The sequence below is a fragment of the Megalobrama amblycephala genome, linkage group LG7, assembly GCF_018812025.1.
Source record: "Megalobrama amblycephala isolate DHTTF-2021 linkage group LG7, ASM1881202v1, whole genome shotgun sequence".
Lineage (NCBI taxonomy): Eukaryota > Metazoa > Chordata > Actinopteri > Cypriniformes > Xenocyprididae > Megalobrama > Megalobrama amblycephala.
Genome location: NC_063050.1, coordinates 11,124,487 through 11,138,426, shown reverse-complemented (window position 1 = coordinate 11,138,426; position 13,940 = coordinate 11,124,487). Strand labels below are relative to the sequence as shown.

Genomic DNA, 13,940 nt, shown 5'->3' with positions numbered 1-13,940 from the left:
AAAACATCTGCAATTGCTGACAGAAATAAAATAACAAAATTCAAGGGTCTAGAGCCCAACTAAAGCAAACAATGATCACCATAATGGTGACAAAACATCTAAACCTCTGTTAATTCTCGCTAAGAATTTCTGTAGATGTATGGCAGAAATAAAGCCAAGCTGGACTGTAAAAAGTGAAGCTAGTAATGCTGTTTTTGGAGTTGTTTAATCCTCCTCGGCTGATATCTTGAGCGATTTACTGTCTTTTGTTGACATTTGTCATTTGTCTTTTGTAGCTGCCAACATGGTTTTGTGTACAGTTTTGTATATATATATATATATATATATATATATATATATTTCTCAAAGGCCATCAGTGTCAGATGAATTCACTTCCTGTGTGGTTTTAGCACTATTTTAAAGCAGTGGTCATCATCGTAAAGACCACAGCTTTTTCTCGGTGTGGTAATTTTTTTGCTTTGGTTTTCATGTTCAATGAGGTTTTCATGTTCATTTTTACAGCAGCGGCTTACTTAATAAATTATATCTGCTATGAAAATTTGCCATATTTAAGAAATGCTCAGTTTATAAAAGAATGTGTGGTATGGCTGCATTTTTCCGAGGCAGCAGATGGCACTGCAGAGGCTTTGAATCGTTCCTGGTACAATCATGGGAAGCCTCACAGCTTCATCAGGCTTCATTTCCCCATGTAAAACGAAATGAGGATGCACAATTTAAGACATTTGAAGCCACCCGAGTGTCAGATAACAACCGTTATAACTCAGTGCCACAAAGGCTCATACACTAGAGGGAGCTAAAGATCATTATCACACTGAGATTAATACACAGTGTACAGTTTATTACTCTTGTTGAAATATGAAATATTTTAACATAATTGGTTAATCCATCAGATCAAATTTAGTTTAGTATGTAGAGTGTCACACAAAACAGTGTGAAAAATAATTTAAATGTCTCATGTGTGGGACCGTTGGGGGTCACGTGACCAAGATGGCAGCTTAGCCGAGGAGCTCCGACACTGTGACTCACTTAAATTAAGAAAACCCTTCTTAACTGCCACCATTTGTTTTAAAAGTTACATCAAGGAGATGTCTAAACCCCGTCTGTGAAACAGTGCGAAATTTTCACACGCGGACGTAAGACGACCTCTAAAACAACTTCAACAAGTCCTCCGAAGAATAGCGCTAGCACAGCTAGTGTAACATCCACAGAGGAGATTGCATGGAAGAAATACTGTCCGAACTCAGAGAAATGCGGAGTGAATTTGGAGGAAGACTGGACGGTATTGATCAGAGACTAACAAGTATGACAACTACGCTCACAACACTTGAAAATAAATTGACGGAGACGAAACAGGAGGTTGCCGACAACATTGTCCGCATTGACCAAGCGGAGTCCCACATCGCTGCAACCGAGACGGCACAAGAGGCAGTTGACACAGCCTTACAGGCAGCCTTGAAACGAATCTCCTCTCTTGAAACAAAGACAGAGGATCTCGAAAACCGAGCAAGGAGAAAAAAACTTGCGCATTATTGGTGTACGTGAAGGAGCAGAGGGAAGACAGCCACTAATTGATTTTGTTACCGAGAAGCTGCCGACGTGGTTGGGTTTGCCCCCTCAAAAGACTTTTACACTCGAACGAGTACACCGCACGTACCCATCGTACGCTTTTTGAAATTCCAGGGCAAGGAATTTGTCTACCGGGAGACGAGAAAGCACAGGATCACACACGAGGGGCAAGAAATAAAGTTTGTACAAGATCTTGCAGCAGAAACTCTCCGTATCAGGAATGGCTTCCAACCTATCATTCCAAAGTTTATTGAGATCAACGCTTTCCGTGGCTTCAGTTACAACCCGTGTAGGCTCAGGGAAGGGAAGATTCATCTATTCTCTACTCTGCGGGAAGCTGAGAAGTTTTACGCACACCTCCCACGGGCAGAAGAAGCCACCGGTGAGGACTGAAACGCGGAGAGTCTAAAATGACACTTTATAGCTTTGTACACGTGAATAACCGGTTATGTTTTTCCAAAAATGTCTCCTTTCTCAGTAAGTATTTGATGTATTTTTATTCTTAGTCTTATGTTAAAGTTTGGCAGTTACGTTTTTATTTTTTGATCAACAATGTTTTGTAGCTTACAAGGGTTAATGTTTACAGTTTAAAGTACATGGTGTATGGATGCAAATTTGAATGTGCACGGTAAAGTCATGTCGATTAGTTGCTCCTCACTCTTTGAGGATCAACGTCCCTATACGCCACTGTATTCTAAGGGTCTAAGGGTCGGAGGGTCGGGGATTTGTTCAAATAAGTTCAAAATAGTTCTGTATGTATGCTGTGTGAATGTGTGTGTGTGCTTGCACTGCAAACATGCCTATTTGTTTCACTTTTCTTTAATAATGTTTCCTTTCACATTAGTATTTCAATATAAGTGTTAATTAGATAATAAAGAGGCTATATGGAAAAGATAAAACTAGGAAGGGACTTTAGCATTACTATCACGAGTTGGATGTCAGGGGAATACGAAAATTGGTCAAGTTGAAAAAAGTATTGAACAGAATAAATTGTTTAAAAACAAATATAATTTTTATACAAGAGTCACATTTGACAGAATCAGATATTCTAATGTTAACTAAAAGATGGCGAGGACTAGTATTTCATGCCCCGTATACCAGTCATGCTAGAGGGGTAGTAACTTTGATACATAAGTCAATACCATTCCAAAAATCTAAAGTCATAATGGACCCAGGAGGAAGGTATATTATAGTACAAGGTCCTGTTCTGTCACAAAAAAATAAACTTTATCAATGTATACGGTCCTAATGAGGACTCCCCATCTTTCTTTGAAAAACTTTTTCATACAATCTCCAATTTAGAGGGCCAATATATCTTGGGCGGTGACTTCAACTGCACTCTAAATCCTATACTTGATAGGTCTTCTCAAACTGACAACTCGCACGCTAAAACCAGAAAAATTCTGAATTATTACATACATGATCTAAGAGTACAAGACATTTATAGAGTCAAAAATCCGACCAATAAACAATATTCATGTTTCTCCAGCATTCACAAAAGTCACTCACGCATTGATTATTTCCTAACGTCATTTGAATTACAGTCACAAGTAGAAGACTGCTGGTATAATAGCATCGTTATGAGTGACCATGCACCTGTCTCGTTAAAAATAAAACTAGGTAAAGGGGAACAAGGTCGAAAAAGATGGAGATTCCAAACTTTCTTGTTACAAGATGCAACTTTCGTTCAATTTATAGAGCAATGCATAGACATATACTTTAAACACAATGGAGAAGAAACCTCAGCTTGTACTAGATGGGAAGCTTTCAAAGCCTATATTCGAGGGGAGATTATAAGCTCAAAACAAAAAGCGCACTCTTGACATTTTATCAATGGAAGAGCAAATTAAAACTTTAGAAAATGAATTCTATGATAGTAAAAATCCTGAAAAACTGCGCGATTTAACTCTTATGAGAGCAAAATATGATAAATTGATAACAGATAAAGTGGCAAAACAATTAAATTGGACAAAACAAGCGTTTTACGACCAGGGGGGAAAAGCAGGCAAACTATTGGCCTGGAGGATAAAAAAAATATAAGCTGATAGACCAATCTATAACATAAAATCGGATGATAATAATTTACTTAGCGACCGTCTAGAGATAAACAAACAATTTAGAACATTTTACAAAGAACTATACAAATCCGAAGGCAATCCAAATGAAGAGGCTCGAAATACATTCTTTGATAAGTTGCAATTTCAAAAGTTGCCGGAGGAAGACAAACAAATTCTGGATAACCCCTTAACAGTTAGCGAAATTTATGAAGCAATAGGGCATATGAATAGCGGCAAAACACCAGGGCCGGATGGGCTGCCCGTAGAATTTTATAAATTTTTCAAAAACAAGTTGGCCCAGCCACTTCTTGATATGTTTAATGAATCATATCAAAGAGGAACCCTGCCAGACACATTAAGATTAGCTACAATTACCATAATTTTAAAACCCAATAAACCACAAACAGAATGTTCATAGGATGTGACTTGAAAATACTATGTAAAATACTGGCCAGAAGACTTGAAAAATATATCCCAAAAATAATAATTGACGACCAACAAGGTTTTATTCAAAACATTTCTTCAAGTATTTACAACTAAAACATTTTATGTCAACTATAAATAAAGATATTATGCATATCCCAAATTTATCTTTAATAGAAGAAATTTCTCTCGAACATCAGGGAAAAAAAGGATTACTTTCAAAATATTATAATTTACTTATGCTCAATTCTAAGGAATCCGCAATTGATAAATTAAATGCTTGGAGAAACGACATCAATGAAAATATAGATGAATTTGATTGGAATGAAGCCTGTTTGAGAGCCCAGAAGCATACAATTAATTCAACACAAATTAGTTCACCCAAAAATGATATTTATGTCATTAATTACTCACCCTCATGTCGTTCCACACCTGTAAGACCTTTGTTCATCTTTAGTGCGCGAATTAAGATATTTCTGATGAAATCAGAGGGATCAGTTCAGTGTCTCGGTATCTGATCATCTTTTCTGTCATTGAGTGTCATGTGGAGCAACTTAAAAACACAATTTATTCATTTTAATTATAATAATAAATAATTGTATCTAATACAAAATCGTGAGTGGATATTGAGATGAAAGTGAAATGTAAAAGTTTTCTCATTTCTATAATAAACTCATGACATCCTGTTTCTCATGATGTTGAATTGGGGGTATCTGGGGCACCAAACCTCTGATGTGTTCATGTCTTGCTCCATCACAAGCAGCTCTATGTTAATTTGACCTAATTCCAGCTGTTATCATCGATATGATCAGATTTACTGACTTTAACTGATGACAAATACCAGTAACAGAGAAGTTTTGACTGTCCTGGGAAAAAAAAAAAAAAAAAAAAGATCTTTTGAGCTTATAATCATTCAAAGCTCAACTCAAAGTTAAAGGGGTGTTAATGTATTTATTCAATCTTGGGGAACACAAAACCTACATAAATACTGAGTAAATGGCTATATACATATCTTATATTGTCACTCAATTACGTTCATCATTGGTTCGGTTATGCCTGTTTAAGGGTGTTTGAGTCTTTTTGACCAGCCACAGATTCCTTTCATTGGCTTTTGTAGCTGCAAACATAATCATGGAAAAGAATTTGGAGAAAAAGAAAATCTTCTCTGACTACATTAATGTGTAATAAACATGCAGTTATATTGTGAGTCTACAGAGAGCTTCAGTGTGGGAATGAAATCTAGATTTGTCTGTGTCTGAACCAATGAAACCACTTCCTGTGTAGGTTTAGAATTGTTTAAAAACATGACACACATCCTAAAGACCTCCTCTGTGAACACACACTGAACTGTAAGACTGTAAGTTAGAGCAAATAATGGAATCAGGAACCTTTAGTGTATGCAGAAATTATTATAACAGATCAGAACCTCCAACACAGAGACCTCACCGCCAGACTGAAGCAAAAGCTCGAAAGCAAAGTAAGCAGAACATTTACTTTAGCAGAGATAATGCTGTGTTTGTGAAGTGAAAATTTAAATAATGGTTTTCTAGGAGCAATGTATCAATGTTTCTTCTTTTATATCTAATGTATAAACACAAAATTTTTTTATTTAATTTTTCAACATGTTCTAGTTACATATTTTATTGTTAAAACAGATGTGTTAAAAACAACACAACCTGTGTAATATCTTAACACATCCGTGTGTCTAGTTAAGGACAACACATGGTGTGTTACTTTTTTTAATTCAACCAGTGTTGTTATTCTTCTTAACACAGGCAATGTGGTAAAAATATTTAACACACTAATGTGTCATAAATCACACAATTTGTGTCATAGATGTGCTATTTTTGACCAGTTAAAATGAATGCAATACACACTCTTAGAAAGGATGTGTTAAAACTGACTCAAAATGTGTTAAATTCTTACACATCAGTGTGTGAGTTTAGGGACACTTGTTGTGTTAATGATTGTGTTAATGAGTCAATGATTTTAACACAGTAAATGTGTCAGAAAGGTGATCTGCTGTTAACAAGCAGAATCAAAGGAGAAAATCACAATTTTTAGGCCACCATCATGGAGATGAGTGTTTGCTTTAGTTGGGCTCTTGACCCTTGTCTTTATAATATTAGATTTTGTTTGGGCTGTTGTAACTGTTATAATAGCCAGACAAGAAAACAGAAAAGTTGATCAGGTGGTGTTGGTTATGTTTTCAAATAATCATTATTTGATCTGAATCACTGAACTCAATTAGAGCCCAATCTCTGAGTTAGATTTACATTATTGATTACAGCAGCACTGTGACTCTACAGCAGAAGATCAGCTTTATCAATATAATATGAAGGATTTCTCAAAAGGTGTTCTGATTTAAAAAAAAAAAAAAAAAAGCCTTTTCATTTCGAGACACAGACATCAAGAATCAGTCTGTGAATCTCAACAGTGGTGAGAATAATAAAGCATGTTGCAGTGCATTCTGGGAGCCACCAATCAAAATTCATCCATGGCTCCCATCATGCATTGCTGCATAAATAAATTATGAGCTGAATTGTCTTAATTTATTTTTCTGTTTTATGTGACTTTTTAGTATCTTGTTTATGTTGCTTGTCATTGTTGTTGAGATTCACAGGCTGATTCTTGATGTCTGTGTGTGCCTAAAAGAAAGATTTTTTTTATTTTTGATCAGAACAACTTTTTAAGAAATACCTTTGAATTATATAGAAAAGGCTGATTTTCGGCTATAACCAATAATGTAAATCTAGCTCAGAGATTGGGCTCTAAATGAGTTCAGGTCAAATAATGATTATGTGAAAACATAACCAACACCACCTCTTTGCTTGTCTGACTGTTATAACTCAGTTACAGCAGCCCAAACAAAATCAAATATTAAAAAGTCAAGGTTCAAGAGCCCATCTAAAGCAAACAATGATCTACATAATGGTGACTTAAAATTGTGAATTTCTCCTTTGATTCTGCTTGTTAACAGCAGATCACCTTCCTGACACATTTAATGTGTCAAAATGAACACAAGTCATCCACCGATGAAGAAAGAGGCACAAACTTACTTATGGAGTGACGTATCAGCAATGTGATTGGATGATAGTTAACACATGTTGTGTTTGAAACACTGTTGTTTCTCTCTCTTTCTCTCTCTCTCTCTCTCTCTCTCTCTACACATGATCAACTTAAATTGACACAAAAATTAGTTAAAATAGCCATAACACAAAAAAATGTGTTATTAACACATCCTTTTTGAGAGTGTACTGTAGCAAATTCTAGACTTACTTACAACTTACAACGTGAAACATTATGATATGAAGTGCATTGTTGTTAATTTATATATGCGTGTTTTCTCTCTGTTTGTCAGGAGGAAGTAGGTGTTTGGTGTTGACGACAGTGTGTCTCTGGATCATTTGTGTTATTCTGCTGGTCTTCATCATAGCGCAGCACATCTCCAACACAGCAGAGAGAGAATCTCTGTTCAAGAGACACCAGAAGGCAGTTGAAGAGTTCAATCAGACCATCAACAGCTTACAGCACAATTACACTGAAATAATGACTGAAGACCTGAGGACCAACTTCAACTCTTTGAGTCAGAAGAAACTGGAGCTGGAGACCAGAGTCAATGATCTTACGGCTGAGAAAAAACAGTTAGAGGGAAGTGTTGATGCTTTGACTCAGAAGAAACTGGAGTTAGAAAGCAAAGTCACGTCTTTGAGTGATGAAGTGAAGATAAAAGGTTGTAAAGAAGGTTATTACAAGTTAGAAGTTTAGTTCAGTTTGCAAGTTCCCTTTCAGTCGGTCACGTTCGACGTACGTCAGTAGTGACCGACGAATTGGGATATCGCTAGAGAGCCCCTATCAGCTTCGAGAGAACTAAAACAAGCCAATGAAGTTTGGCGTGCGATATTTGCATAATGCGCACCGCCCCTAACAGGGGGATATAAATAGGAAGCAGATGCAATCGCACTCTGTCTTTTGCTTCGGAGCCAAACCATTGGTGTCCTGCAGCTGACTAAAACTTCAACAAGCCTCTAAGAAGTTCAGCCTTACCGTGTTGGAGCTACGACACTGCAGCGAGTCCGCAAGCCAAAACGAGCCGGGCAGAATCTACTGCTGTTTATACAGCGTTCCGCTGTAAATCCAAGTTTGTTGGTGTGCGATTTGGGCCGGTACTCCCTTGTGTTTTACACACTCGTGACCCTCCATGTGTGTCTCGACACAAAAAGAGCAGAATATTCCCCTTCTAAAAGAGACTTCACAGACGAACCCTGCGTCTTTATAAAGATGTCATTTCGTCTGTGCGCTACTGGGTGTGGTCGTTCCCTGGTCCCTGCTGATGGGTCGCTGCATCACGCAATCATCTTTTGTAGATGGTTCATGTTCTCATTGTGGGAACATGACTATCGCGGTGCTGAGATCGAGACTCTCATTCCTTAGTTCTCAGGGAGCGGTGGTCCCCTCCCCTATGCCCTGTGCGGCCATTTTCTCCAGCTCCGGTCGGAGTGATGGTTCGTCGGCGTGTAGGCAGGGTGATTTGAGGATCACGGTGAGGGCTTCCCCGCCGAGCGCTGCTCCGCGGGCCCCTGCAGCCTCTTCAGTACCGCAGCCCGTGGTGTTACCACCATGCCATGCTGGGCCCTCTACGGAGCGTCCGGTGCTGTCCTTTGGTGCACCTGCAGAAGATCAGATGTCGATCACGGCATCGGAAGGTGAGCAAGAGTCCTCGGGAGAGTCGGATCCTGAGTTGACTGCTGTGCTTTCCCGGGCGGCCGAGAAGGTTGGGCTCATATGGAATCCTCCACCGTGTCCCGGTCCTTCTCGGCTCAACGATTGGTATCTCGGAGTGGGTCGCGCTGGTCCTCAGCGTCCTGCCCCGATGCCTGTCTTTCCGGAAGTGCACGATGAGGTGACTAAGTCCTGGCTGACGCCGTACAGTGTTCGTTCGAGACCAGGTCCCTTGTCCGCCTTCACCACCCTGGATGGCAGAGAGGCTAAAGGCTATACGGGGATCCCCCCAGTCGAGCAGTCTGTAGCGATGCAGTTGTGTCCTACGGCCGCCGGCTGGCACTGAGAACCACGCCTTCTGTCCCGGGCCTGTAAATTCTCCTCGAATCTGACGGAGAAAGCTTACAGAGCCTGTGGGCAGGCCGCCTCCGCCCTGCATGCCATGGCCCTTTTGCAGGTTTACCAGGCAAAAGCGCTATTGGAGATGCCCCAGGGTGGCCTTGACTGGCGACTAAGGTGACAGCGGGCTCTGTTGGTCAGGCGATGGCTACGCTTGTAGTCCAGCAGCGCCACTTATGACTGAACCTGGCTGACATGAGGGAGACCGATAAATATCGGTTCCTGGACTCACCATGTCCCAGGCCAGCCTTTTCGGCGACGTGGTGGAGAGCTTCGACCCAACAGTTCTCCGTCGCCCAGAAGCAGGCTGAGGCCATTAAACATGTCTTGCTCCGCCGGCCAGCTGCTGCCTCCACCCCGCCGGCGGCACAACCTCAGCCTGCTCGTCGCCGAGGGCGCCCACCTGCGTCGTCCTCCGCCCCTGCTAAAAAGGCAAAGCAGCAGCTTCCGCCAGCCAAACAGCAGGGAGCCGGCAGTGGACGGAGCGCCCAGCCCGCTCAGGCCAAGCCAGGTGGCAAGAGATCGAGGAAGTCACGATCCTGAGACGGGCAACCTGGAGGAGGAAGATTCAGCTCTTCGGGAGAAGATTCCACCATTTCTCCCATCGCCGGAGGAGGGCCGGGAGGAATTTGTTTTGTCTGTCTCGCCCACTTTTTCACAAAAAGAGCTGTTTCCGAATCCTCCAGGTCACAAGAGGGCGTGGCTGTCTGCACCCGAGGCCCTGCCTTGTCGTCCGCAGCCCCCTCTCATCTCGCCAGTGGGTGGCAGTGTGATGGTCAAGGCCGCACTTTGTGTACTGTCTCCCATTCGCACGTCCACTCGGCAGAGTCTGACTCCACTTCGGGCCGCTGTGCCGTCCGAGTCGAATCTCAGTACTCTGCCACGCTGCCCCACTCCCGGTGCGTCTGTGGTGCCTTTGGTCCTGCTGGCTCGGTGTCTGGAAGCCTGGTTAACACTCCCCAGCCCGTCCCGCTGGCTCATTCGCACAATCAGACTCGGCTATGCGATTCAGTTCACTCGGCGTCCCCCGGTGTTCAGGCATGTCCACTTCACTCAGGTGACACTGGACAATGCACCTGTTCTCCGAGCGGAGATTGCTGTCCTCCTGGCGAAGGATGCAATCGAGCCAGTCCCTCCAGCCGATATGAAGTCAGGGTTTTACAGTCCCTACTTCATTGTACCGAAAAAAGGAGGTGGGTTACAGCCAATCCTGGATCTGCGAGTCCTGAATCGGTCCCTGCACATGCTGTCGTTCAAGATGCTCATGCAGAAACGCATTTTCGAATGCATCCGTCCCCAGGATTGGTTTGCAGCTATAGACCTGAATGACGCGTACTTTCATGTCTCGATTTTGCCTCGCCACAGACCCTTTTTACGGTTTGCGTTTGAGGGCCGAGCATATCAGTACAAAGTCCTGCCCTTCGGGCTGGTCCTGTCACCCCGCGTCTTTACGAAGGTTGCGGAGGCGGCCATTGTTCCTCTCAAGGAACAGGGCATTCGTATTCTCAACTATCTCGATGACTGGCTCATTCTGGCCAGCTCGCGAGAACTGTTGTGCGAACACACGGACATGGTGTTGACTCACCTCAGCCGGTTGGGTCTTCGGGTCAACTGGGACCAGAGCAAACTCGCCCCCGGGCAGAGGATCTCTTATCTCGGTACGGAACTGGACTCAGTTGCCCAGACTGCGCGCCTCACCGAGGAGTGCGTCCATTCAATGTTGAACTGCCTGAGTGCGCTCAAGCGCAGGACAGCAGCCCCACTGAAACTTTTTCAGAGGCTCCTCGGATTGCTTCATATGAGGCCACTCCAACACTGGCTTCGCGGCCGGGTCCCGAGATGGGCGTGGCAGCGGGGTATGTTCCGTGTTCCTGTGACACCGGGCTGCCGTCGCACTCTCACCCGGTGGTCAGACCCCTCATTCCTGCGGGCTGGTGTTCCCCTCTAACAGGTGTCCAGGCATGCTGTGGTTCACACAGATGCCTCCACCATGGGGTGGGGTGCCACGTACAACGGGCATGCAGCTTCAGGTCTGTGGATGGGGCCTCAGCTGCATTGGCATATCAATTGCCTAGAGTTGCTGGCAGTTCGTCTTGCGCTGGGCCGCTTCAAGGAGCTGCTGACAGGCAAGCACGTTCTAGTCCGTTCAGACAACATCACGACCATGGCGTACATTAACCATCAGGGTGGTCTACGCTCCCGTCGCATGTCGCAACTCGCCCGCCATCTCTTGTTATGGAGCCAGAAGCATCTGAGGTCGCTTCGTGCCATTCATGTCCCAGGTGTGCTCAACCGTGCAGCCGACGAGCTCTCACGGTAGCCTCCACTTGCGGGCGAATGGAGACTCCATCCCCAGGTGGTCCATCTGATTTGGCAGCACTTCGGCGAGGCACAGATAGATCTGTTCGCCTCCCAGGAGACTGCCCATTGCCAGTGGTTCTATTCCCAAGCCGCAGGCACACAGGTTTTTTGCTAGGTTTTATAGCTTACGTGTAGAGCCGGTATCTTCCCGTGTACTCGCTTCCACCAGCCGGTAGATGCGTTGTGCCCGCTCTATGTGTTGGCTTGCAATGCCACTCCTGCCCCCTGGGCCGTATACCTGTCAGGTGAGTCTCCTCCTACTCAGGTGGAGCCATCCCAGGGACTTTGTATGCGTACTGCCCTTCGGGCCAGTCCTTATGTGCATTCCACGTAAACTCCTTTCCCACAGGGTAGGTGGTGGTCTCCGCAGCGTCCCTTACGGGTTCGCTTCCCCAGTGTAGTCTAGTTTACTTAGTGGGTATGTCGGAACAGCAGTAGACTCTCCCGGCGTAAGCTCGCCCCTTCACCATCCCAGTTGGTGCGACGGGTGGCCAGGGCTTGCGCTGGGCACTGGAAGGGGTTTCGTAACTGTGGCGCTTTATTTGGGATCCCAATTCGTCGGTCACGTTTGACGTACGTCAGTAGTGACCGACTGAAAGGGAACGTCTCGGTTACATATGTAACCCTCGTTCCCTGAAGGAGGGAACGGAGACGTACGTCCCGTCGCCACAGTTTCTGTACCCTCGATGCAGTACGGACACCAGTTGTCTCCTCAGCGAAAAACAGAGTGCGATTGCATCTGCTTCCTATTTATATCCCCCTGTTAGGGGAGGTGCGCATTATGCAAATATCGCACACCAATGTTCATTGGCTTGTTTTAGTTATCTCGAAGCTGATAGGGACTCTCTAGCGATATCCCAATTCGTCGGTCACTACTGACGTACATCTCCGTTCCCTCCTTCAGGGAACGAGGGTTACATATGTAACCGAGACGATTTTTTAAGGGTATTTTTTTTCTATTAGAATATCTGTGGAGTCCATATGGGTTGTTCACATCCGATGAGGAGAAGAGCTGGTCTGACAGCAGGCAGTACTGCAGGGAGCGAGGTGGTGATCTGGTCATTATCAACACTGAAGAGAAGCAGGTGAGTTTGTGTGAGTGTCTGTTCATGAATGAGAGGAATCACACTTATTCCTGTTTTTATTCACATACAGAGGCACATCACTTCATTAGTCAAGGAAAGTGGGTGGATTGGTTTGTCTGACATTGAGAACGAGGGCAATATGAAATGGGTGGATAATTCAACACTGAAACAAAGGTAAGTGACAAAACACTCACAGAAAATCACTATGGATTTCTCACATTCTAAAAACAACCAAGGGGTTGTTTGTATATTGGACAGAACACATGTTGGGCTAATCTTACCCAGCAAGTTGGGTTGTTTAATGAACCCTGCATAATGGGTTGATTTTATTAATTAATTTTTACAATAATACTAGCTTATGTTTTTTTACTTCACAAAATGAATTAGTACTTATAAATTAACTTAAATCCTCTAAACATATGAAGTACTCCATTCAGCCACTGGTTTGCATGATCACTTTTTTTCTATGAGAACAGTTCTTAATACAGCATTTTATACCATTGTTGTATACAATGTTGCTTACATTTAAATGTTTAACAAACATTATAGAAGTAAAAATTAAACATTTAAAACTAATTAAAGTGTAATCAACCAGTATATGCTGTGTCTGACTCCATAATCTGCTCATAAACATACAGTGCTGAGTTCTGAGAACATTTTTTTTTTAATCCAAAGTGTTTAGATTCAGTATCTTTACAAATAAAATAATTTATTTTTTATGCAAGACATCAGGAATTTCTATCATGAGAAAGACCAATGCGACACTCAATTAGGTGACTGACATCGCATCCCTGTATGTCATAATATATTGAATAATATGAATGGATTTACAACACAGCAACTATTTTATAGATTAAATAAAATGTACACGAAACTGTATTTCACAGAAGAAATACACCAATGCTCTGTCCTGAAGAGGATGAAAACAGCGAAAATGCTAAATATTTATAACTCAACTGCAAAACTACACAAACTGAAATATATGACTATAAAAAATTACCCAACCATTGTTTGGGTTGAAAACCATCACAACCTTCAGAAAACATTTTAAAACATTCCACATGCACTGAAGCATCACAACTATAAAAGACTCGTCCTATATATATAAAAAAAAGAATAAATCTCCTTGAAATTAAATTAAATTATTAAATCTTCTGGGCCACACTATGTTGCTGTCTGGGAACTTTTCTGTACTTTCATTCTGCTCTAGTTTCTGTGCTTCTTTGCTTTTTTTCATTGCAGTACTGTGAGCTGTACATGAATTGATTGTGATGCTTTTCTTTTGTCTCTTGTTACTTATTTGCCACTCTGTTTAAAAGCATCTTCA

General features: G+C 42.6%; 1 protein-coding gene across 5 annotated transcripts in view; it reads left to right on the top strand.

Annotated features, from left to right (window-relative positions):
• The first annotated feature begins 53 nt into the window (after positions 1–53).
• LOC125271369 (CD209 antigen-like protein C) overlaps positions 54–13,940 on the top strand; it is a 47,228-nt gene continuing 33,341 nt past the window's right edge. For 2 of the 5 annotated variants that reach the window (XM_048195440.1, XM_048195438.1), the window contains exons 1-3: positions 54–5,523; positions 7,408–7,791; positions 12,492–12,613. In XM_048195440.1, coding sequence (XP_048051397.1) covers positions 5,421–5,523; positions 7,408–7,791; positions 12,492–12,613 — 609 coding nt within the window. In that variant the 5' untranslated portion in view covers positions 54–5,420. Of the gene's footprint in view, positions 5,524–7,407; positions 7,792–12,491; positions 12,614–12,683; positions 12,788–13,940 lie in introns of all 5 variants that reach the window. The other 3 variants (XM_048195443.1, XM_048195441.1, XM_048195439.1) reach the window with 3 other exon arrangements.